This window comes from Telopea speciosissima, chromosome 11 (genome assembly GCF_018873765.1).
Source record: "Telopea speciosissima isolate NSW1024214 ecotype Mountain lineage chromosome 11, Tspe_v1, whole genome shotgun sequence".
NCBI lineage: Eukaryota > Viridiplantae > Streptophyta > Magnoliopsida > Proteales > Proteaceae > Telopea > Telopea speciosissima.
Window position 1 is genome coordinate 46894103 of NC_057926.1, and position 24308 is coordinate 46918410.

At 38.0% G+C, this 24308-nt stretch overlaps 3 protein-coding genes across 4 annotated transcripts; 2 read left to right on the forward strand and 1 right to left on the reverse strand.

Annotated features, from left to right (window-relative positions):
• Positions 1–485: 485 nt before the first annotated feature.
• On the forward strand, positions 486–22962 carry LOC122645695 (zinc finger protein SHOOT GRAVITROPISM 5-like). Of its 2 annotated transcripts, XM_043839027.1 has the most exons (4): positions 486–648; positions 739–1138; positions 2048–2891; positions 22939–22962. In XM_043839027.1, the coding sequence occupies exons 1-3, from the start codon at positions 516–518 to the stop codon at positions 2859–2861; spliced, it is 1347 nt and encodes a 448-aa protein (XP_043694962.1). In that variant the 5' UTR covers positions 486–515; the 3' UTR covers positions 2862–2891; positions 22939–22962. The 2 variants fall into 2 exon arrangements, with proteins under 2 accessions (XP_043694962.1, XP_043694961.1); XM_043839026.1 differs by lacking the exon at positions 22939–22962 and having other exon boundaries at positions 2048–3155.
• Positions 12716–14475, forward strand: LOC122645697 (protein TPX2-like). Its single transcript, XM_043839028.1, has 6 exons — positions 12716–12812; positions 13173–13378; positions 13464–13568; positions 13681–13740; positions 13829–13923; positions 14121–14475. Exons 2-6 carry the CDS (start codon positions 13325–13327, stop codon positions 14239–14241), a joined length of 435 nt encoding a protein of 144 aa, XP_043694963.1. The 5' UTR covers positions 12716–12812; positions 13173–13324; the 3' UTR covers positions 14242–14475.
• On the reverse strand, positions 15311–18949 carry LOC122645693 (serine/threonine-protein kinase BRI1-like 2). Its single transcript, XM_043839023.1, has one exon. The coding sequence runs from the start codon at positions 18826–18828 to the stop codon at positions 15442–15444; it is 3387 nt and encodes a 1128-aa protein (XP_043694958.1). The 5' UTR covers positions 18829–18949; the 3' UTR covers positions 15311–15441.
• Positions 22963–24308: the final 1346 nt, after the last annotated feature.

Sequence of the window (24308 nt, forward strand, 5' to 3'; positions counted from 1 at the left end):
GGTCACGTGTAATTGGGGTATGGCCAGCATTTATGCATGCAAATTACTGTGTGATGAATTATGAGTGTTTGTTTCTTTGTGGGGATGTTTTTCTTCTGTCCCAATGCCTAAGTGTGGGCTCAAGTTTCGAGCAATGTGATTGGGTCTCACCCTTCTCTCTCTCTCACAGTCTCTCTCTCTTGCTTGGGCTAGTGAGGAGAGGTTTATTAAGAGACTCCCTCACTATAAGAATACCTGATGAAGGTGAGGAGTGGAAGAAGTAAAGAAAGCTATTAGAAAAGCTGAAAGCTTAAAGCTGAAAGAAAGCTTATAGCCGAAAGAAAGAGCTTTTCCATCATGTTCTAGCCGTATCTCTCTCTCTCTCTCTCCCACTCTCTCTCTCTCTGTCTATACCCTACTTCCTATGTTATTAAAGCTCAAGAGAAAGAGAAACCAACAGAAGCTCTTATCAACAAAAATACCCACAAGAGAGAATAAAGAGAGAGAAGAAAAAAAAGTAAAATTTTGCTCTCTCTATGTCAGGCAACAGCAACAACAACAACAACTCTTCCTCTCCGAGTGTTCCTTCTTCTTCTTCTGAACCATTTACTTGTTTAGTGAATGGGAATAGCAACAGTAAGAGGAAGAGAAGACCAGCAGGAACTCCAGGTACCCATAATTCTAATTTTCTTTCTTTTAATGAATTGGGTCATGTGGGTTTTTGATGATTTGACTAAATTTTGTGGGTTTTTTTTTTAGATCCTGATGCAGAGGTGGTATCTCTCTCTCCCAAAACTTTACTTGAATCAGACCGTTATGTTTGTGAGATCTGTAACCAAGGATTTCAAAGAGACCAAAACCTTCAGATGCACAGAAGAAGGCATAAGGTGCCATGGAAACTTCTCAAGAGGGAAACTCCAGAAGTGAGAAAGCGCGTGTTTGTATGCCCAGAGCCTAGTTGTCTTCACCACAACCCTTGTCACGCGCTTGGGGATCTAGTTGGTATAAAGAAACATTTCAGAAGGAAACATAGTAATCACAAGCAATGGGTTTGTGAGAAATGCTCTAAAGGCTATGCTGTTCAATCTGATTACAAAGCCCATCTCAAGACTTGTGGCACTAGAGGCCATTCTTGTGACTGTGGCCGTGTTTTCTCCAGGTTCTCTTTCTTTCTCTCTCTCTCTCTCTCTTGAAAGGGGAATTTTGAATTTTGATTGATTTTACGGTTTGGGTTTTTTTTTATTTTTATTATTAAATCCTTATTCATCACCTTATAAGGCAATAATAAATGAGCGAAGAAGAGAATTTTATTGATAGAGAGATTAAATCTGCCATTGATTTCTTTGTTGGTGGGTTCTTTAAAATCATCATTATCAGTTATCAATGATCAATACCCATAAACTTAAAGCAATATCTCTCTCTCTCTCTTTTACCTGGTTTTCTTCACCTTTCCATATATATGTATAAGTTGGGAATTTAATTCAAAACCAACTACCCAAGCCAAGATCAAAGTTCATGGATCACATCACATGGGAAGGGAAGATTGGAAGACCAAACAAGTTTAATTCTCAACTATGCAATACTTCAATCACACTGGAGCCACACTTCCCAAGACCAATAATCTCCATTGGTTTAGTTATCATTTCTTGTTTGTTTGATTGAACACTACAGCCCTCCAAAAAGCTCTATTTATTGGGTATTTTCTTCTATCTTGTTTATCTATTTTTTTATTAGTTTTCTCTTACATCCTCTCCTTTTAAGTACTTCAAGGTATCTCCCCCCAACCTTTTAAGTACTTCAAAGTAAGAATATGATTGTTGTTCCACATTTCTTCTATAAATTTGAATCAAAATACCCAATTAAACCAAATTTAAGCTAGTGGGTTTGGGTCTTTAAGTTTGTGTTTTGCTCTGCTGATGGTAATATCGAAGGTTTTCTTTCCATCTGGGTATGCTTAGACGTTAATCTTATATTTTATCCGCGTTGCTTTAATATATTCTTTTGCTGACCTTTAGCTACAACACAAACTAATGGGTTTGGGTTGAAACTTCTCTTTTTTTCTTATTAGGGTGGAGAGTTTTATTGAACACCAAGATTCTTGCAATGCAAGCCATCTCCGAACTGAATTGCAGACGCTGCAACCGGCGTGTTTATCTCGAACGGCATCGAGTCCGAGCCCATCAAGTGATACCAACTTCAGCACAGCTCCTTGGCCAGGTTTAAGATTACCTAAACCAATGGGGGAGCCTATTTTCTTAAGAGCTGAACAAAATAATTTAGAACTTCAGCTCTTGCCATCATCAAATCCACTCTCAAACACCACAGATGTAATGGTTTCACCTAATTCAGATGAAAATCATGCAACACAACTTCAACTTTCAATTGGGTCATGTGATCATGGTGAGAAGAATGAAGCAAACCAGTTCAGTTCAAATAAAGTTGGTGGAAGAATCTCCTCTCCCAGGGACAAGAATGCTGTGGAAGAACAACCAGGTTTAATGGCTTTAAGGCTAAAAGAACAAGCAAGAGAGCAACTGAGGCTTGCAATGACTGAGAAGGCATTTGCAGAAGAAGCAAGACTTCAAGCTAAGAGACAAATTGAATTGGCTGAGCAAGAATTTACAAATGCTAAGAGAATTAGACAACAAGCTCAGAGTGAACTTGATAAGGCTCAGATTCTGAAAGAACAAGCAACAAAGCAAATCAACTCTACCATTCTACAAATCACTTGTCAAGCATGTAAGCAACAATTTCAAGCCACCAACTTGGGAGCTCCACCAGATGAGAACTCTCTTGTTGTCAGTTACATGTCCTCAGCTATTACAGAAGGTGAAGGAGAGAATGATAATAGAACCCATCAAGCCAATATCTCCAAAACTTAATTAACCCTTCTTTGTCTCTCTCTCTCTCTCTTAGTATAATACCCAAGTGAGTGTTGTAATTATATGTTGGTGATGTTGATTAAGTGAGTATTTATTGTAATCTTTTGAGGGTGTTGTGTTTGTTTTTGTTATTTTTTCATTTATTCTAAGGAAACAAAAGGAAGACTACTATGATGGGTTAACCTTTTTTTTCTTGTTTTGGTTAGATATTTTCATGAAAATCAACTTTGTATTTTCCTAAGGGAAAAAAAGAAGGCAAAAAAAATGCAACTATCTTTTTCTTACACTTGAATTGTCTGGTTATTTTGGTGATTTTTTTTGATTCATTTCAAGCCATTCTACAATATGGGTTTTCTCTACAACCCATCCTTCTTTAATGGGTGCTTCTCCATTAACTTCAAAGCTGGTTCTTTTTGAGTTAATTTTCTTTGTTTCCTTCTTGCCATCTAAACAAAAGAATTATAAGAAGACAAAGAGGGTGAGATAGAAAGAAAAAACGAAAAAAAGAAAAAAAGAAAAAAATAGGGAGGAAAGGGAAGGACACAGAAGATAACAAAAATCTATGATAAACAAAGTCCTTTTCATATACATTTGTTTCCTCTTTTTCTTATTAAATGCTTATGAGATGCCATGTTTTTCAGTGCCAAGGTTTGTAAGACTTAATGACAAAATATTTCTCTCTTGTCTCTCTCAACTCTCTCAACTTACTTACACTGTAAGAGTTGAGTGATCACCAAACAGTCCCTCTCTCTCTCTCTCTCTCTCTCTTCTTCATCAGAATCAGGAGCCATAGCAGAGAAGGGCACAGCATCTTTTCTACTTATGCAGAGACCATGAAGGATTTCAGTTAAGGTGATGTTTGAAACATAGAATTACGTGTGGGGACCCTTTAACTCATTTTATCATTTTCCATTCACAACTTAATCCAAAGCAAAAGAGAGAAACGAAGGGCTTAGAAGGAAAACACAGTTTCCTTTTCTTTGCTATTCTGGGACCACTTGTTAACTTGTACACCTACCTTCCCTTTATCCTCTGGGCCTTCACTGGTTTACCTTTATCCTGATGATACCACATTACAGGTTTTTCTAGGCTCAGTACTTCTAGGAAGCCGGTTTTCTAAATGGGTCACCCCAACCGGATTTCATGGGGTCCTCAATATTTCAATGCATTGGTAAGGGTAGTCTGGTAAATAGACAATTCATCCTCTTAAGAAAGAATTGAATCGGGGGGCCTAGGGTTGGTTGGGTGAACCGGTTATTAAACCATAATGTGGGAAACCAATTAATTTTTACTGTTAGTGTTATTATTGGTGTTGTTGCGTATTTACTGTGTAAGGAGCAATCATCACAACTAGCTGTCTTTAGTGACAGAATTTAATTCCATATTAAAATGGTCAATTAATATTCTATTTAAAGAGGAAGGCTTTTAAATTTTTTTTGGATGAATCAATTTTCTGCCTTTTTTATGGCCACTAAATATTAGTCCATATCTAGGAAGGTCTTGTCGGTAATGTGTACTGACAAATTGGTTTAATTTCAGTCTGAGGAGGGTAAATGTTCATGTACGTGAATGACTCACAGTCGTTCAGATGGAACATTTTCACAGATTGGATTCTATTGGAACGACTGTGAACCGTTCATGTATGTGATGGAATCACGTATCTTGACAACTATGAGTTCAATACATTTGAATGAATACATTTTTTTTTTTTTGGTAAACATGAATAAATTTATTTCTACAAAAAAATTTAGGAAAGCAGTTTTCTGTCCAGAAATGTGGCTTACGTCAGCACTCCCATGTGTCTATCTCTCTCCTCCTCAAAATAATAGGACATAGGTGTCTTTTCATGTGGGAGGAGAAAGATAGCTGAAGTAGGCCAGACTCCCATACAAAGATCTTTTTTCCAAAAAAAATTTACTAATTACTAATTAATAATTTTTTGTGAAAATATAATTTATCAAAAAGACTTTTCTTATCATGAGACTTAAATTTATTTCCAAAAACTATTAGGAATAACAAATTTTATGGTATAGAAAAGGAATTTCAAACTTTTTCAAGAATAAATAAAGACAGACCCATTCGTGGGGCAACTAGGTCTGAGCAAGACCATGGACACTAGGTCAGGTCAGGTCAGGTCAGGTCATGTGGTCCAACCATCCAAATAGGTTATGAAATTTCAAGATATTGAGTAGAACACCTTATACAGAGCGAAACTAGAATACACATCACATCGTACGTAGTACATGCACTCTTACAATCGTTTTCCTCCCATGCGACCAATGACTTGACATGAGAGATACCAATACGTGTGGGCCGGGTGTAGAATATAGATCACCCCTCTCGGATTGAGCTCTTTTTCAGGGAGCCCAACATGCCCAGAGGGCATCCAGCAGTTGGGTTGTGCTGCATACACATTCCTAGGCATGCACCGAGATGTGTGCGGCACAACCCAACCCTTGGATGCCCCTTGGGCACTCCCTAGGTGTGAGCTCCCTAGAGAGAAGCCGGATCCATCCCTGTCCCTACTCTTAATGAGTTCTCAATTAATCATAATGCTTCTTTTAAGACTTAATTAACTCAACATGGGATGTTGATGGGGACCTAGGAGGAAAATAATGCAAAATGGGCTAAGCCATGTATCTCAAGTTTAAAGGGTAACTTAACAAATGGGTCAGCTATACTGGTAATGCCATCATCCCTCCATGTGTTTATAAGAGGGACGTATTATCTATGGCCTTCTCCTATTTGATCTATTTTATATGGGAGAAAGAATGCTACTTTGTCGCATGTGGTGTGCGGTTTCAATGCCTAGACACACGGTCGCATAAAATGATCGTTGCGTACCCATGAAAAGGAGAAAATCCCTGAAGGTGTGGTGGTCATTTTACGCACACGACCATGCAACGTTCTCTTTCCGATTTTATATATGTGATGCATTCTCTCATATAGTAATTATTGAAAGGGAGAGGGTTCCCTGAAAGGCAGTGTGGCCCTTATACCAGTGCGAGGGCCAATGAGAGCATGTGCAGACATGAACAGGAATGGAATTTTTGCCTTTCATGGGTAGAAGGCGGTAATTTTATGTTTCTCCATGTCTAAGCACAGAGCAACACTTCCTTTTAGGGTTCTTTTTCCCTTATGGAAAATACATTATAAAGCCTTAGATTTGAGTGATATTTATATTAAGAATCTTGATATATTTGATTGTAATTAAGCTTAATCATAATCATGGGAATATGTGGTTCGATAAGCTAAAAGTAAAGAGAGAATAATCAATGATAGGGAAGGATGGCATATTGGATAATAAAAAGCATTTTCATAATCAAAGGTGAAGACTTTGATAGCTCATAATCACTAACTAGGGATTGACTAAAATTTTTCAAGATGCCATGCAAAACTAAGTCTATTAAGTAAAAGTTAATGTTCCTCTTGTAGCAATCACTAAGCAAAAGACGTACGTGGTCTTAGACCTTTTCTCATGAATTCCACCAATCATAAACGATCTAATTAAGTATGAAAAATGTATCACACTCTTTATGGGCTCAAACAAGCACCATGGATTAGTATTAATTAGTAATTGAGGATTGGTTAAGAGAGCTTTCAATCATAATATAAAACTAACTTTGAATCTTCTTTTAGTGTGGATTATTTAGCACTAACATGATCCCAAAAAACATTAATTTCTTATAAAATCTAATTGGAGTCTGCTATTATAATTTCTATATATATATATATATATTTATGAAATTCCATTAGGCTTGTTTTGGTGGTCTAAAAGGTGAGGGAAGTGGAAAGTAAGCTAAAGTTTAGCTTCTTTTGTGATGTTTGGCTTCCTTATAAAGTAGAAAGCCTGAGAGTGAAGTAAATTAATTAATAATAATATATAAGGATGCACTTTCTCTATCCAAGAGCGCATCTGGGCACAGGTTGCGCCCAGACAAATGGGGCGAGACATGGGCGAAGTTTGGGTCATCCAGGGGGCAAGCCGATCATTTCGTCCACCCCCATGTGTCTGGGCGCATCCTGTGTCCCCAGTGCAGAGAACTTTATCCCAATATATAAGTAAGGCAATGTGTTAAAATCAAGTTTAGATAAATGGAGTTGTACAATAAATGATGGAGTTTTTTTATTTTTATATATGGGCATATGGTTTAAATATGACAAATATAATGTCTTATGCACCCAAAAACATGTATTAAATATCTTAACAACCTAAATGTTTACAATTAACTACAAGATTGTGTAATATGGTCTAATGCTTTTGCACTGAAACTTACCAAAAACACATAACATTAATTGCCAATTTATTTGTCATGTGTGAGATGAAAGTTCTCTAAGGATGCCTATGTAGAGTTATCTCTCTAGCTGCTCATGTAGGGAGGAAAAACAAACTCATCCCTATTCATAATTAGGGTAATGGGGTTAAAAACAGGTTTGTGGGGGGGGGGGGGGGGAAGGTACTTTCCATAGCATAAAAATAGAAATAAGTTGATTTATAGAATGTCCTTAGCCATTTATTCTTGAGTGTGCCCATATGCATTAATGTTCCATAATCAAAGCCAATCGGAGTAATTTGATATATAAAGTTGTCACAATTCTAAATGCAAGCTGGTAACTTCTTATATGGCCAACCCTTTAATAATTAAGGTTTAATATGGAAATAACTTGAAATAATTAACTCTTCTCCATGAATTGCTTAATCACTAGCTTACTATAGGACATCGAAATTCATGTCATACTATTGAGAAATATTTTGGGGTGCTATATTACATTCCCAAAATTATAGTACATGTTTTGATAGGAATATTAAATAATTTCAATAACTATGTATGTATTATAAATAAATGGCTTCTTCTATACAATATTACTTATGGGCTATGGCAACCAATTTGGTTCCAAGGTCATAAAATAATCCTAAGAAGACAATAAATATCATAATATCTTGCTCACTAAGAAAATGAAAGAAAAGGGGTGGGGGGGGGGGGGGAACATACTGATACAATTATTGATTCATGTGTCTAACTCTCTCGTCAAATTCAATTTTTTTTAAAAAGTTTTTATTTTATTTTCTTGGCTTTTAAACATAGCCTGAGGGTGCAACTTGTCACTAAAGTGGTGAACTAAGAAATTGTAATTTTCATTTAATTTCGCTTTGCCTTATTCTCTGTAATTTAATGTAACAGTAAGAAAATGTCTTCAAAAAGTTAAAAGTTATTTAATATTGTACTAATGTGAAATGATAAGTTTTACCGTTGTTGAGAGAAAAAAAAAATGTGTCGCCTTAAAAGAGCAAAAAAGTAAAGTTTTTGATAGAAGTAAGAAAGTAAATTTACAACTTATTAATTCACAACTTCGATTACAATAAAGTTACCTGGTTTTTTAAACTGAACTGATCCAAACCCAGCTTGAATCAAAATGAAAAAATTGAACCGAATCCAAACCGCCCGATTGACACCCTTACTACTACCCATCCTCCTTCCCCCCCCCCCCCCCCCTCTTCCCTCCCCTTCCCCGCTCTCTCAAAAAAAAAAAAATCTTTATCTTTTAAAGCAATTAAGAAGGGTAGTAGAAGTCATATGGGTGGAAAGATGTTTTCAGAAGGAAGGGCTATGTAACAGTGGAAGGTACAGTCATATCATCTCATCAGATGACAGAGAACCCCATTTAAGATTTAAGGATATAGGACCCAGATTTTAAGGGTAAAGTATGAAAGGATAGGACATATCTGAAAAAAAAAATGAGAGATAGAGTAGTGAATAGTGATAAGATTGGATGACGAACTCAAAGGTCAAGTCAGAAACCCTAAATTGATTAGAAATCATGGTTCATTTTTGGCAGAGGAGGTGGGTGTTGCTGATCTGATTGAACATTGACGGGACAATTGAAGGCTCCTGGCAATTGCCTTCAAACACTTCAATGTATTAAGTGGACAAAAAAAAATGGAGTACCGTTAGTTACACTGTAACAGTAGTAGGTCCTGTTTGTCTTACCTACTGCAAGTGCCACTGTTTGTAGGTGAAATATTGGGTTTTCCAACCACCTTGAGGTCTTTGTAGTGATCATGTTTCTCTCCTTCCAACGAAAGACTCCCTAGATCTAAAAAACAGTGCGTATTGAAGTGGGTATCGGTAATACACAAAATCAATACGATATCGATACGATATTAGACCAAATTATTTAAAAAAATGAGTTTTTTGATCATTTTATCTCTTGTCTGTATCGTATTATCGATATGGTATCGATATCGACGACTAGCAAAATCGATATGTATCGCCTTATACGGGCGATATGATACTGATACTTAAAACCATGTGCGTATTAATGGTGGATAGGTGAGGCCATGCGTACCAAACATGGGTTAATTTTTCAGGTTTTTTTTTTAAATTGATAAATAAAATGAAGGACCGAGTTTTCCTTGAACCACGGTGAATGGGAACTCACTCACTGCGAGACTTTGGATGTGTTCGAGAGAGTATTTTGGGAGAACATATTAAAACCCTATAAGGGTTTGTGAACCCTATAGGATGGTGTGGTGAAGAAAAACTTTCTTCTATAATGAAATATATATTTAGGAAAAAAAACTTTGTCCGAAAGTCAGGTCTAACACTCCCATGAGTTTATCTCTCTCCTCCCCATATGAAAAGACACATCTATCCCTTTGTTTTGAGGAAGAGAGAGATACACACATGACAACACATGAGAATGTAGACAGAAAACTGCTGCCGTATACATTTACACTGAAATTACTTTTTTGTAGAGCATCGAGTCATCTTCCTAATACAACTAACTTTGCCTCTGAATGAAATAGTTATGACCGTTTACGTATGGTCACTCAAGAATAACCAAATGTTCGATAAAATGTCTCAATGAGAAGGACAACTTTTAACACAGTTTGTAGAGAGTAGGTGAACGAGTAAATATTACAAGGAGGTCACCTAGACCTAGTCCTCATAGTTCTTTAGTTTTGGTTGTGCCATATGGAAAAGTAATGATGAACCCTCCTACAAGATATATAGGGTTTGGCCTTGATTACAATGTGTGACACATTCAAATCTAATCATACACCCCTATGTAGTGCATTCATCCTAGAACTTTGTGTCGTCCTTTAACCATTTTTTAGATGTTCAATTTTTAAGTCAAAGCTTTAATTTTCCACTTGCCCCGTTTGATCAATTCTATTTGAGTTTAAACTTAAAAAATGAGCAAGAGATTAGAGAATTATTTGTCGAAATTTGGATTCCATTTGACTTACCAAGTGACAAATATTAGGGCCATATCAAAAGCCCTTCTTACAAGAACTATCCAAGAACCAATTCTTATGGTGAAGATAAAAAGATTGGAAGGAAGTTACCACACTTAGACGCAGAGGGGGCAAAATTATCGCCCAGAATCTATGAATGGCAGAAATCTCACTCCCATGATGCCAATGTGCATTCATTGGCCCTTGCGTACACGTAAGGGTCAGGCTCCCCCGCAGAGAACATTAACATTAAAAGATAATAGGCAAAAAGAGGACAACTGCTAGTGTAGTTGAGCCTAGTCCAGCGAGAGGTCTCGGTTTCGAGACCCCCTATTTCCTCAAGTAGCGCCCCCCCCCCCCCTCTTGTATCTTCCTAATCCCCTTTTACTACCCAAAAAAAATTATAATCAAAAGGTTCTTTGCAAAATTATACAAGTAGCTCTTCTACAATTCATCTTTTTCCTATGTTTGCTTGAAATGTGACCTGTGATCATACCAAAAAAATTTTTTTTTTTGACTTGCGAGATGGATGTAAGGTATTCTATCACATGGATCCAACCGCATCCATCCATGGGCCAGGCTAGACTTCTAGTATCCAAGGGATTCAAGACTTCATACGCAAATGGGGCCAGGTTCTTTTTTAACCTTGGTCCAGGAATTGTAGCCAAAGCTTAACCCTAATCCACCCTTCTTCTTCATCCTTTTTAATTTTTTGGGTTTATTTGATTTTTTAAAAATTCCATTTTGAACAATTCAGGGAAAAAATTCATATGGCAAAACTGAAAATTAGGAGAAAAAAAAGTAGAGAAGGGAGGGAGTGGGACTGTGCAAGGCCCCATAACGAACCAAGCCTTAGCCCAATCTTTTTGCAACATGGGCCCATGCCTCTGAGAGTTTAGTAGGCCCTGATTTGGGCAAGCCTACACTAAATAATTGGATTTGATAACAGTGGCCAAAACAGTTTCTACAAAATTTGGTTAGTTCTTTTACCATTCTCATTTTAGTACAAGGGCTTCACTAAGGAATGAACTTTAAGTCTGCCCAATGGTTGTGAACTAAAATGCCGGGTCTACGTTGATAAAAGAAGGGGCATACCTAGTGCACGAGGCTCCCGCCACTGCGGAGTCTAGGGAGGGACATCATGTATGCAACCTTACTCCCACTTCATAGAGAGCGGATCTACAATGATATTATTTTCATATCATTTCATATTTGGTTATAAAAATTCACAGCATCTAAACCCTTGAATTTGAAAAGTAAAATAAAAATTGTATCTAAAAACATCATTATTAACAATGCAGATCGTCTACGGCCCAGCTGCCCATCCTATGCGATGCAAACTGGGCCGCATGCGCAATGACCGCCTTACCCCCTGCCCAGTGCCTTGCCCGAGCGGGGGTAAGGCGGTCATTGCACACGTGGCCCTGTCACGTCGCACAAGCTGCTACGGGCAGCTGGGCCGTAGGAGATCTGGATCCCATTATTAAATATGGTAGGGTTTTTAACTAATTTATACAATCATGTTGGATAATTATTACGAAAGCTTTCTTTTTAGGTTTAAAATTTTTCACTTCCCTTCACTTTAATTCCCCTTGCAACCAGATAGAACCATAATGTCTTCCATCCTACTTCCTATGAGTATGAGGTGAAACTTAGGGCTCCATGCAGGTTACATTGGACTAATTGGGCTCCAATTACTCCCACTTGGGTACCAAACTCTTCACTGATCCTTTAGGCCCATGGGCTGGGATTTGTGCATAATACTGAATTTAACTTGTCTCCAGGGAGCCCAGCACGCCCAGGGTGCTGCCAACCGTTGGGCTGTGCCACACACATCCCTAGGCATACGCCAAGATGTGTGCGGCACAGCTCAACCGCTGGATGTCCTCTGGGCGCTGGGCTCCCTGGAGATGATCCTGATCTCATAATACTACGAAATCTTCTATGATGCAAGTGACTAATATCTCCCTAAATTTTAAAATGGTAACTTGACAAAATATTAAAATGGTAAGTTGACAAAATAATTAAAACCAAAAGAGTGTATCTGTAAATATCTGTTTTCAAGGGTTGCATGTACAATTTCTTCTAACTTCAGTTACAAGCATCCATCCAGTAGTTCATTAATTCCAATCACAACCAAACTTTATTTAGGACTGTGTTTCTATTCCACGAGGTGTCCCCTTCAATTCATTGCCCATATTGGTTTTTTGCTAGTTAACTGACAAAACAAGGAAGATGGACTGTAGATTGGCTTGTTAACAACCTGTTGTTATTGGAAGTTGACCTGACAGTTGGGGTAGTTACTAGGGTGGTGGGAGTATTGCTTGATTAAACCCAGCAATAGATTCCAATAAACCCATGAGACTGTTACAGAAATCTCTGCATGAGAGGGAGGTTTAATCAGAATGTTTGGTGGGATTATTGCTTGATTAAACCCAGCAATAGATTCCAATAAACCCATGAGACTGTCACAGAGATCTCTGCATGAGAGGGAGGTTTAATCAAAATGTTTGGTGTTGATGGGTCCCAATGTGATGAGATGGATGGATACAGGGCATGAAGAACCCTAAGCAACTGGAATGTGGCAACAGAAAGAAAACCCATCATTCACCAATCTCCATAACTCCACCCCTTTTTATATCCAATCCATTGTGTGTTTCTTGCCACATCAGCTTAATATGGAGAATTCTAACAATTCTTCTTCTCCAAAGGTTAACAACTTGATCCCTTTTGTTCTTTTTTACTATGCTCTTTGGAAGCGAGAGGATGTAGCAGTGGTGATAGTAGTAGCTAGCACTTACCTATAGTAGAAGAAGTTGTTTGGTTTGTCAATATTCTAACAATTCTTCTTCATTACTGAGCTGTGCCCTCCCAAGCTTCAATGGGCTCAGATCACAAACTGGGAAATTTGAGGCCTGATTTGGCTCATATAGAGCAACCTAATGAGTGCCTACTTGTTTCTATTGTTGCACTTCACCCCCCCCCCCAACCCCCTTCAAAGGAAGTCTTATCTTTTTCAATGCTCTTCCCTGCACTAAGATGTTGTACTAAAATTATTATTTTATCCGTAGTATTTGAAGACTAGTCCACTCACTACTCTGCACTCAACTGTTAAAGGAGTAAGAAAATGCATTCAACCCCAACAGTCATTCAAACTTCAATCAAAGGTAAGATTTTAATAAAATCAAAGCAGTTTCATTAATTTTTAGTCCTTTCCTCATGGATGTTTCCACAGTCTGAAGGACAACAAGAAGAGAGAATCCATGATAAATTCAAGGTAAATAACATATAACCTGGTACAGCCTATTTCTCTTCTCTGTGTATATGTTTATATCCAAAACATTTTTAATGCCCCTATGTAGGCTACGCAGAAACTTCTCATTAAAGAACAAACTAAGCCATTGGAAATCATGCTTCATACCCAACTGGGAGCAGTCAAGCATCCAGGATTCAATTATATGCATATGGTAACTGTTGATGATAGATTAGTTCTTTTCAATGTCATTGACATTTTTAGTATCTTTAAGTAACCATTATACATTTGGAAGTATTCCTTCATGTTTCTCACCCAAAATGTAGGTTGCCAGAAAGATGTATCTCCTAGAACAGCAGAAACAACTAGAAAAGAGGGTGCAAAAGGTAAAGAGATATCGCCAACCTTGTTCCTAACCTGTATTCTTGGATATGTTGCTTAAAATGTATCTCATTGAAATGTTAACTGGATCAGATGATAGAAGAAGAAGAGGTTAGGATGTCGAGAAAGGAAATGATCCCAAGAGCCCAATCGATGCCTTTCTTTGATAGGTCCTTCTTTCCTCAAAGGTACAATACTACAAAGCAATACAATTATTATTATGATTAGCACATCAAATTAATATAAAAGTGCCCTTTCTCTCTAGTAATGAATGTGGACAATGATATTCAAAAGATCCCAGGTAGAATGAACATCAGATTTGACTCAAACTGACTAAAAACTATACATTTAATCAATGACTTTCTCACTTATTATCTCTTCACAGGTCAACTGGGCCTCTGACTGTTCCTAAGGAACCAAGTTTTCATATCCTGAACAGAAAATGCTGGAGCTGCCTCTCTAAAAATGAACTCGACGGTTTTGAAACACTAAGAAGCAAGCTATAAAGCATCCATATTAGCAAATGTAATGAGGAAACAAGAAATATAGAACCCAATTCTCAAATGTGGTACTTTTGTAGACTTTGGGCTGTGGAGAGAAATGAGTGTTTGTTGAATTCTTGAATGTAGTACTTTTATAGACTTTGGCAGTGAAGAAAGTCGAGTATTGTACGCTTATGGATTTAAGGAGTAGATATGTTTACAATATTAATTAATATGATTCAAAACTCGTTCGAGTGATGCTACTGTATCATGAATGGATCATTATACTTTGTACATCATTAAAGCACAATGAGAGGGAGAGGATAAGGCATATTGTAATATAATGACCAATCTATACAATAAAGTAATGTTTAATGCTGGATTAAGTAAAGGCATTTTAGAAAGAAGAATAAAAAATATCAATGGGAAGTTGAAAATTGGGTTACATTTTTTATAGAATGAAGAATGAATCCGTACTACACAGCAACAAGTGTCAGAAAGTAGTTTGGTCATTATAGTTAGGTTTCTATTGATATGTTCTTAATCAAACTAGTAGGAATAGAGGGACTGTTTATATCTTTAATAAAATTCTGTTACAATACTATCGTAATATGCATCCATTTGTTAGGAAAAGTTAAACCTTAAATCTAATACCCAAGTGCAGTAGAGTTATCAGATTTTCATCCACAAACACTCTGTTTTCAGAGAGATGGTCATAACCATCTGATTACTTAGGCCAATCAGAATCTGATCCCATCAAAAACTTGATCAATCAAAATCCTTCTGCCCAGTAGCATTTCTCCTAACAGTATGTTTACAGGTACATGTAGATGTTCAATGAAACAACTAAAAGAATAACTCATCTAATTATTATTTATATCCAACCTATATATCAGTCTGTACTCTGAAATATTTGTCAAGCACCCCCCCCAACTAATTTCTCTTCTTGTCTTAACCATGGAAACAGTGGCATATCACTCTGTTTCAAACTACACAACACTTGTGCATGATCGGTAGGCGGCGGCGGCGTGTGGGGGGGGGGGGGGGGGGAGAGAGACAGAGGGAGCACTTGAAGGCCTAGGACTAGAATGAAAAAGAGAGATGTCAAGAGACATGAAACACTCATAGACAACCAATTTTACAACTTAAAAATATTCTAACAATAAAGAACAGAATAAATAAAAGCAAAAGCTGGGTGGAATTCAACCATAGTTGTTCATTTTGCTATCTACTGGTATCAGCTCCCCTCAACATAGCCACCACCTGCAACATGTTGGGCCTTTTGGAAGGAAAATCATCCACACACTGCATTGTTATATCCAAGTACCTCATCATCTCTTTAACCTCCTCAGATTCATCTTCATCGCCTCCCTTAATCACTGAAATCAGCTCTGGATCGATCACTTCCTTCCCCTTCCCTTCCCTCACTATCATCTTCACCCAACCCACCAAATTGGTGTCGCCAAAATCCTCCTTATCGGTTGGCCTTTTACCTGTCAATATTTCTAACAGGACAACACCAAATGAATAAACATCCCCTTTGGCAGTGCAGCGGAAACTCTGGTAGTACTCGGGTGGCACATACCCAGGTGTTCCTGCTAGTGAGCTCACACTGAGGTGCGTGTCCAGTGCGCTTATGAGCCTTGCCATCCCAAAGTCTGATACTCTCGCTTCCATTTCATGGTCTAAGAGCACGTTGCTTGACTTCATGTCGCGATGTATAATGTGTGGGATGCAATTGTGGTGCAGGAAACATAGCCCTTTTGCTGCTCCTCTTGCAATCTTCTTCCTTTCCTCCCATGTTAATATTCGTCTTTCTTGTGTCTTTGTCCTTCCATGGAGCATGTCTTCAAGGCTTCCAAATTCCATGAATTCATACACAAGGAGCCTCTCCTCACCAATCTTGCAATAACCCAACAGAGGAACAAGGTTTCTATGCTTAATTTTTCCTAGAGTTTCCATCTCTGCCATGAATTCTCGATCCCCCTGGTAGCTCAAGCGTATGAGCTTCTTAATTGCCACACTTGAACCATCTTTGAGCGTAGCCTTGAACACTTCCCCAAACCCACCGGACCCAATTAGGCTGGCAGCTGAGAAGCCATTGGTAGCCTCAATGAGCTGCGAGAACTTGAGCTTCGTCAGCTGCCTCTGAAAGGTGGCCACATTGATGCTCAATGGCTCTTTCTCCTTGTCTATCTTCCATGCTGCATAGGAGTCTTGCAAGCTGTTGATCATCTTAACTTCTTCGGCCTCCTTCCGCCTTGCGTGCATAGCAATTGCCCAAATGATCAAAATACAGACAGACACCACCGATATAAGAACTCCTAAGACAATGCTATTAGCCCATGATGCAGCCTTGGGTCGTCCTCCTCCCTTACTACCATCAACAATAGGACTTGTTGTCGATACCCCATTTTCGTTTGGGCATGGAGGTAGTGGGACACCACAGAGTCCTGGATTGTTTGCATACTGGCTTGCTGGAAGAGTACTCAGTTGCCCTCTTGATGGAATTGAGCCTGTTAATGCATTGTCAGACAGATCGATTTGTACTAAGAAAGAGAGATTGGAAAATGAATCTGGGATGTGCCCTTGCAACCTGTTATGGGATGCATCAAACACACCAAGATTTTTGAGCTGTCCAAGTGATGCAGGGATCTCTCCAGAGAGCTTGTTATGGGCTAAATCCAGCACTTGTAGGGCCCCCATGTCCCCAAATTCTTCTGGGATCTTCCCAATAAGCTCATTATAGGAAAGGTCAAGATACTCCAGAGTCTGGTAATGTGTCCACAGGCTCAAGATTGGACCAGAATATAACCTTGTGAAGTCACAGGTCTTCAATTTTGGAACTTCTGAGAGCCTCTCTGGTCTGATTCCTGCGAATTCTAACAACCCTCCTACTCCTTTGCATGAATTCCCCACATTGCGCACAAATGCTAAAGTGTTACCTGAAAGAATCCCATTCTGTGATTTTGCTCCAAGCTGCCTTCCCAGTCGAGGAGGGATCTCCCCTGTAAGCTTGTTACTGTTGAGGTCTAACCAGACCAAGCTACTACAATTCGCCAGCTCTTTTGGTATGTGGCCACTCAAGCTGTTGTTTGCAAGTTGCAGAACAGCCAACCTTGACAAGAGCCCAAATTCACGTGGAATCTCACCGGTAATGCCATTGCTAGTGAGAGATATCCATTCAAGGTTGCTGCAATTGAACAGTTCAACTGGGATTTCACCAGTGAGGAAATTGTTGTTTAGAATGAGATTCTTTAGGTTCCTACATTGGCCTAATTCTGCTGGGATTTTCCCTTGTAAGCCATTGAACCAGGCCATCAATTGCTCAAGATTAGCAAGCTTTCCGAGCTGTGCGGGAACAGGGCCATGGAGATTGTTAATGCTAAGATCAATGATCTTCAGCTGTGAACACTGTGACAACTCCGGTGGGATTTCACCAGTGATGAGATTATAAGGGAGTCTCAGCTCTTCAAGTGAAGCAGAACCTGGACATAAATCTGCTGGGATGATACCAGAAAGCTTGTTGGAGCTGAAGTCGACAATTCTTAATCGCTTACAGTTTGAGATGGAAGCAGGAAAGTTTCCAGAGATGAAGTTATTGCTCAACAAAAAACTCTCTATTGAGACAAGGTTTTGGAAGAAAGAATCAGGAAAGGGACCTGACAGATTGTTATTGGACAAGTCAAGCACTTGTAGCCAAGTACAGGAGGAGAAGGAAGTTGGAATTGAACCTGAGAAGTTGTTGTTGGAAAGCTTAAGTTGAATAAGTGAGCCACATGCATCACCCAACTCCAATGGTATGGAACCCATGAGATGATTATGAGAGAAATCCAACCTCTGCAAACTAGTAAGCCCACCCAATGTTGTTGGTATCCAACCAGTAAACTGATTGAATGAGAAATTTAAGGTCTTAAGATTTATGCAGCTTGAAAGGGATGAAGGAATAACATCAGTAATTTGGTTGCCAGAGATATCAAGATGAAACAAGCTATCACAGGAATTCTCAAGATTTATACCAGAAATGGTGCCGGTTAGATTATTAAAAGAAATGTCAAGAACCTGCAAATTAACAGAATTCACTAATAGATTGTTGGGTATAAAACCTGTTAGATTGTTGTGGGCTAGATTCACATAAACCAGATTCTGGTATTTGGAGAAGAACCCATCAGGAATAAGACCAAGAAGTCCACTGAAAGATAGATCAAGTTGTTTTAAACCAGGTGGGAGATTAAGCAAAGAGGTAGAAGAATTTACAGTAAATGAATTGCTTGAGAGATTAAGAACTGATAGCATATCAAGAGACTCTAAAGGATAGAATGGGATAGCCCCAACGAGATTAGCCCCGCTAAGATCAAGCGAGGTTGCTCGTCCAAGAGTGCAAGTGACTCCATACCAGTTACATGGATTTCTTTTCAGATCCCACCCTGAGAGAACTCCATTGGGGTCTTTCTGAATCATCTTCTTGAATAGAACAAGAGCTTCTCCATCAGACTTGATCGTCGAAGAACCACCATTATCCCCTGCAGAGATTGAAAGCAAGAAAGATGGAAACATAACAAACTGAAGTGTAAATGCAACATGAAGGAGAAGGTTAAATGGGTTCTCCATGGGTGCCAACTTGCAGAACACACACACAAGCACAAAGAAGTGAAGGAAACTTGGGGAGACTGAAGAGAGTGCTTACTATGGTGAGTGTTTCTTCTTTCAAAGCAGAGGGAAAGCTTTAGAACAGAGGTAAATTAAATGGAAAGGACTAAAAGGAGGAAACATGAGAGGAAATAAGAAAAAAAATGATTGAATTGAAGGTGGTGGGTGTGTAAATACAGTTTTGAGTGCCATAGAGAGTCACAGACACTAGAGAGGGACATGAAGAGGCAAAGTAAGATAGAAATAATATATTTGACTTTTGGTCAAAAAGAGATGGGACCCCAGACAATATATATTTATCATCTTTCCTTTTCTATGAGGTGATATTGGTTCAAATGCTGCTTTGGGTTGTTCTGTTAATGCCCACTTAGAAAGGGATCAATGGCCCATTTTTAAAACAAAATCAATGACCTAGCAGGTTAATGGCAGTGGAAGTGATGATGCACACCTTGGTCCCCTTTTTACCTTGTTCTGCAAGTTGGGATTGAAACTACTTCCCTTGTTAACCTAGCATTTGTGATGTATTGAAACCCCTAGTTTACAGTTATAACTGTACAAAGGTCAACCTTTTGTGATTGAAGGGTGGAGGTAATTTGACTCTTGTAATTATGAGTTAGTTGTTAGTGAGCTCACCTGAGGTGAATTTTTAAAAAGTGTCATTTCCTCGTATGAGTAACTTTAATTTGTATTGTGGGTTTTGAAATTTGAACCCTAATTTAGGTTTAATCATGAATTCGACTTTCTACTAGTATATCATGACTGAAACAGTTTAATCAACATCTGGTCTTGTTCTGATTATCAAATTCCATGAGGGCATTAGAAATTTTCTGAAAATTTACTTATCTCTCAATGACACATCACAATGAACCTTGATTCAGACCTATTAGGATCCTAATCTGGTGTGATTAAACTTGGCAGAGAACTCATATAACCTGGTTTTTTGAAAAAATATCAGAACCTAACTTACTTCCTAAATGATGGAAGAGTTGAAAGCTCAAGGAATATGAAACATTGCTGGACTTTTTTAAAAGCCTATTCAAGGTTTTAACCTAGTCTTTAAGGCTCTCAGCATTGTTTTGGGACTCATTAGTTCAATGTTCAAGGAATTCACCTCTCTTTAGAGTTTTATAATCCCCCAATGTTCAAGGAATTTACTCTCTTAGAGTTCTATGATCCCTAGAAAATGTAAACCCTCCACATGCATATGAGGGGACAGAAGGTCTCAGAGGTAATCAATGTGGGATTATTCTCCTAGATGCTACTGGGAAAAAATCCCTTCGGATGCCATATAAATATCCAACCCAAAAGCTCGAAACATTGGGTGAAGGGAGTCACAGGTATATGAGGGGACAGAAAGTCTCGGAGGTGACCGGAGACTATTCTCTCAATATAAAATACCAAAGGCTTTTGGCTGATTAAGTGAATGGTAACCTCTCTAGTTACAGTTTGTTAGGGACCCCTCGACCTCATATGCTCCTATAGATCAATGATAAGGTTAACATTAAAAACTTTTTCACTTTATGGTACAGTTTGATTAGGGAGGCAAGTAGCAGAGGCTAAGAAGGGATAGGAGATCTAAGCAAATTTCCCACTTCAGCCATCTTAGTGGAATGGCCATCAGAAGACCATTATCATCACCACAACTTTCAAGACCCAGGTAGGAGGAGAAGGCACTAGAAAAGAAGAGAATCCAACCACCACCAAATTAAAGAAAAAGTAACTCTCTTCAATAAAATTATTCTTATTTGGTTTTTAAGGTTGTGGCCCTTTCTAATCATTCCTAGACATAGAGGAGAAACACAATGGGGTTACATCTTCATCATTGAAGGTGCAGAGCATTTTGGAAGATATCCATTATTTGGCTATTTTTTTTTGGATACTTGTATGTTTTCTTTTGCTTCAAGGGAGATTAACAGTTTGGATGACTCCCTATCAAGGAGGGCTCGATCAATAATTGTCTGGTCCAATTCTGATCCTTAGATTCAGAAGATGTGTTTATCTCCATCCATGTGTACTGCATGTTTAGTATAAAAAAATTTCCCCCCTTATCCCTCACACAGAGGTTGGGGGTCCTTGCAACACAAAAAAAAAACAAAAACAAATGTGATAGTGGGTGACCAACTTCCAAGTTCTAAGAGGTTTTAAGAGAAGGGTAAGGAAGAGGACGCAATGGGTCCACGGTTTTAAGAATCGAATATCAGATTGTCGATTTGGTTATGATTTGATCATGATCTTGATACTGACCTATCTAATATGTTCAATTCATACTAAAAAACCGTAAAATTTCCTTATCTTTGGATCTGAACACTGTTTTGAAGATCCTTGGAGACGATTCCTATTATTGTTGAAGTTTGATCTCAGTCCAGAAAATGTTATAGTGATTTTTTGACGGGCCGTTTCGTTTTCGATTTGATATGTATTTCATTCTATGTTGATTCAGGTCTGAATCAAACTGGGTGGATTCTGTAGGAGCAGTTTTGTATTTACATCACAGAAATAATGGATTCGATTGGCCAATCAGCCGTGGATGTGGTCTTCCTTCTTGGGAATGAACCATGTAAATCTTCTTATGTGTAATTTTTCTTCATTTTTTTGTTTTCTGTAAAATCGACATTCCCTGTTGCGTTGTTTTTTGAGCAATTCCGATCGATTCTGATTTGATTTGAATTGAAAACAACAGTGACCCATTCCATCTTAGAGATGAAGAGAGAGAAGATTCCACATCTATGTTGTGGTATTTTCATCATTATCTCTCCGGGCTCAACGCACGCCCGGACCCCACCATATCACTTCCTAGAATCTGCTTTTACCCGAATCCAAATGACTCATTGACTCTCCCTTTTTGTCCCCTGAAGTTGAACCCTTTTTTTCTATTCTCGGGTAATTAAAGCTCAAGTAAAACTAATGAAGGTTATCCCTTATTAGCCGATTTGGGTCGGGTCAGATGGATTTGACCAGGAACCCATTAAAGATTGAGGGTAGAATAACGGATGATTGGATCTTGGATTGCTCAATCCAACTATCCAAGTGGGCAAATGAATTTTACATCTCCAAAATTCCTTCTTTCTTTTTAAATATCAATATGTCTAGCGAAGTAAAACGTTTTATTATTTACCATTTGACAAAACATGGGTTAATTCATATGACGGAAGACTTGGCCAATATTTTCTTTTTGATGAAAAAAGAAATAAATTAACTAAGAAGAAAGGTATTTTTGTTTACAGAACTAGAAGCATTAAGATTGTTCCCGATCGAGATTACAAACCCGATTATCCTCAATGTTACAAAAAGTAATTGTTTGTGAGTAAAGATCCAACTAGAAAAAATAAAAAATAAAAAATATATATTTATGGGGAGAGAGAAAGCACGCCAAAGCCTTGATGATTCAAAAGGCTTCAGTTCCTGAGACACATTCCATACTTAAATATTAGTCCATCCTTGATTATTAACAACTTTTAAACCTTTGAGAAACCCACGAGCTTTAGTTTCAACTTCTCAATGGCCAAAATTTAATCCAAAGTAAGCAAGCAAAGTTGCTCAAATTCTGATTCAAAATTTTAATATAATTATCAAAATACCATCAAATGGAGATGAATAAAAAATACAAAACGGCATCTCTTGTAATTTTCGTTATTTTCTCTGTTAATTTTAAGCTAAAATTGTAAAATATGAGATGCTTGTCCAGTCCTCTATCACATGGACTAATCCATGTATTGTCGTATAGCAAATAGTGAAGCATTATACTTCACTAGGCCTAGTGGATGGGAAGAAAACCTATAGTTTTTTTGTGGGATGGGGGGGAGTCGATGAGTACGGAGAGGGTATTAATTTTGTGAGACAATGTGGATTGATATACACGTTTGTCACTCACTAAAGTGTGAATAGAAATGATTTATTCCAAACAACTTTATTTCATGACAATCATACTTAGAGATATTCCTCAAGCTTTAATGATTCAAATCTTTTAAAGTGCTTTTATAATGGAAGTGATTATACCTCCTTTATCTTAAAACTGTGCAGGTGAGAGGATTTACTTTTGAAACTTTAGATCTCTTATTAGGGTTGACACAGTCTCTCTCTCTCTCTCTCTCTCTCTCTCTCTCTCTCTCTCATGTTGTAAGCTAAGTAGCTAAGAGTTTTTCCATAGAAAAGACTCTGAGCAGTGCTTGATGGTGAGGATAAGGGAGCCCTGAAACCTTATGATAGCCTTTCCACATGCCCTACCCTACCCATTTAGAACAGAATCATAGTTAATTAATTACTGTAAAGTATATGCTTTTAAGCTGTGACAATAGATCAAATTGCAAGGTAACCTTATGGGGCTCTACACCTATGGGGGTCATTACTCAGAAAGAAAGATGGATCACTGCTTGAATAATTTACCCACGTGGCATACACCCATTTGAGCCTTTATACGCATTGAAAAATATAGAAACTGAAACTATTCATGATGCAAAAAAAAAAAAAAAAACAATCGAAACAACCACAATGCAAAAATATACGTGGTTCATGGAAGAATGTTGCAGGCGAAACCTAGCAAAGCCCATTGCCATGGAGAATCCAATCCTCAAAGAAAATGGCCATAGCTAAGAGAAAAATCATTGCAGAGGAAATAATTAAGCTACATTAACATGTATGTTCCAAAAAGAATGAAACTTAGTTTTTGAAAGAAATGCTTTTTTAATTTGATTAAACTACAATAGCTATTTTGATAGATTTCACTAAGGTGGGTATGTAAGCAAGGAGCAAATACTTTATTGTGAAGAGTTTCAAGAAGGAGAGAATGAAATAAAATCTCCAAATCTTTGATTTGAGACTTACCCAGGAAGCATTGGAGTGTTGGACAAGATTAGGGTTGATTAGTTAAAGCCCGAAATTGGATTGACTGGTTAATAAGTGGTCTAGTGCCGGGCCACGACCGATTATAAGTTGGACATTCAAAATGTTTGGTTGTAGCCCAATGGGCACCCCACTAGGACCAATCTTTTATCGCCCTATTAGCCCATTTATAGCTTGATCAACTCGTTTATGACCTGTTGTTACAGCAAGTTTATAGCTTAATTCATCCAATTAGCCCATTTAAAGACCGATTATAACCTGATTAGACCGTTTAACTTGATCCCGATTATGTACCAATAAGGGGATGTGTACCAATATTCAAAAGAAATACTTTTGGTGTTTTTATGTTTTTTGGGAATAAATTTGGAATAGAACATGTATGTGATGTCCTGCCTATTTTGTGTCTTTTTGGAATGATTGATAATTGGAAAAACACATTTGAAATTGTTCTCAAAGAACGGAAACACAAATGATGAACAGAAAAGGCCCAATAAACCCCGACTCTCGACCCTCAACTCGAAAGACCCCCTCGAAAAACTCTCTTTGGGATACATGGATATGCTTTGGAGCCATTCTCAACCTTAGAGCATATCATTTTCTTT

What these genes read in the sequence shown, in the direction of transcription:
- LOC122645697 (XM_043839028.1), top strand. Translation starts at nt 13,325, where the DNA reads ATGTTTCCACAGTCTGAAGGACAACAAGAAGAGAGAATCCATGATAAA. An exon ending in GATTCAATTATATGCATATG is followed by an intron (nt 13,569 to 13,680) that starts GTAACTGTTGAT and finishes CCCAAAATGTAG; the next exon opens with GTTGCCAGAAAGATGTATCT. An exon ending in TAGAAAAGAGGGTGCAAAAG is followed by an intron (nt 13,741 to 13,828) that starts GTAAAGAGATAT and finishes TAACTGGATCAG; the next exon opens with ATGATAGAAGAAGAAGAGGT.
- LOC122645693 (XM_043839023.1), bottom strand. Translation starts at nt 18,828, where the DNA reads ATGGAGAACCCATTTAACCTTCTCCTTCATGTTGCATTTACACTTCAG.
- LOC122645695 (XM_043839027.1), top strand. Translation starts at nt 516, where the DNA reads ATGTCAGGCAACAGCAACAACAACAACAACTCTTCCTCTCCGAGTGTT. An exon ending in AAGACCAGCAGGAACTCCAG is followed by an intron (nt 649 to 738) that starts GTACCCATAATT and finishes TTTTTTTTTTAG; the next exon opens with ATCCTGATGCAGAGGTGGTA. An exon ending in TGTGGCCGTGTTTTCTCCAG is followed by an intron (nt 1,139 to 2,047) that starts GTTCTCTTTCTT and finishes TTTTCTTATTAG; the next exon opens with GGTGGAGAGTTTTATTGAAC.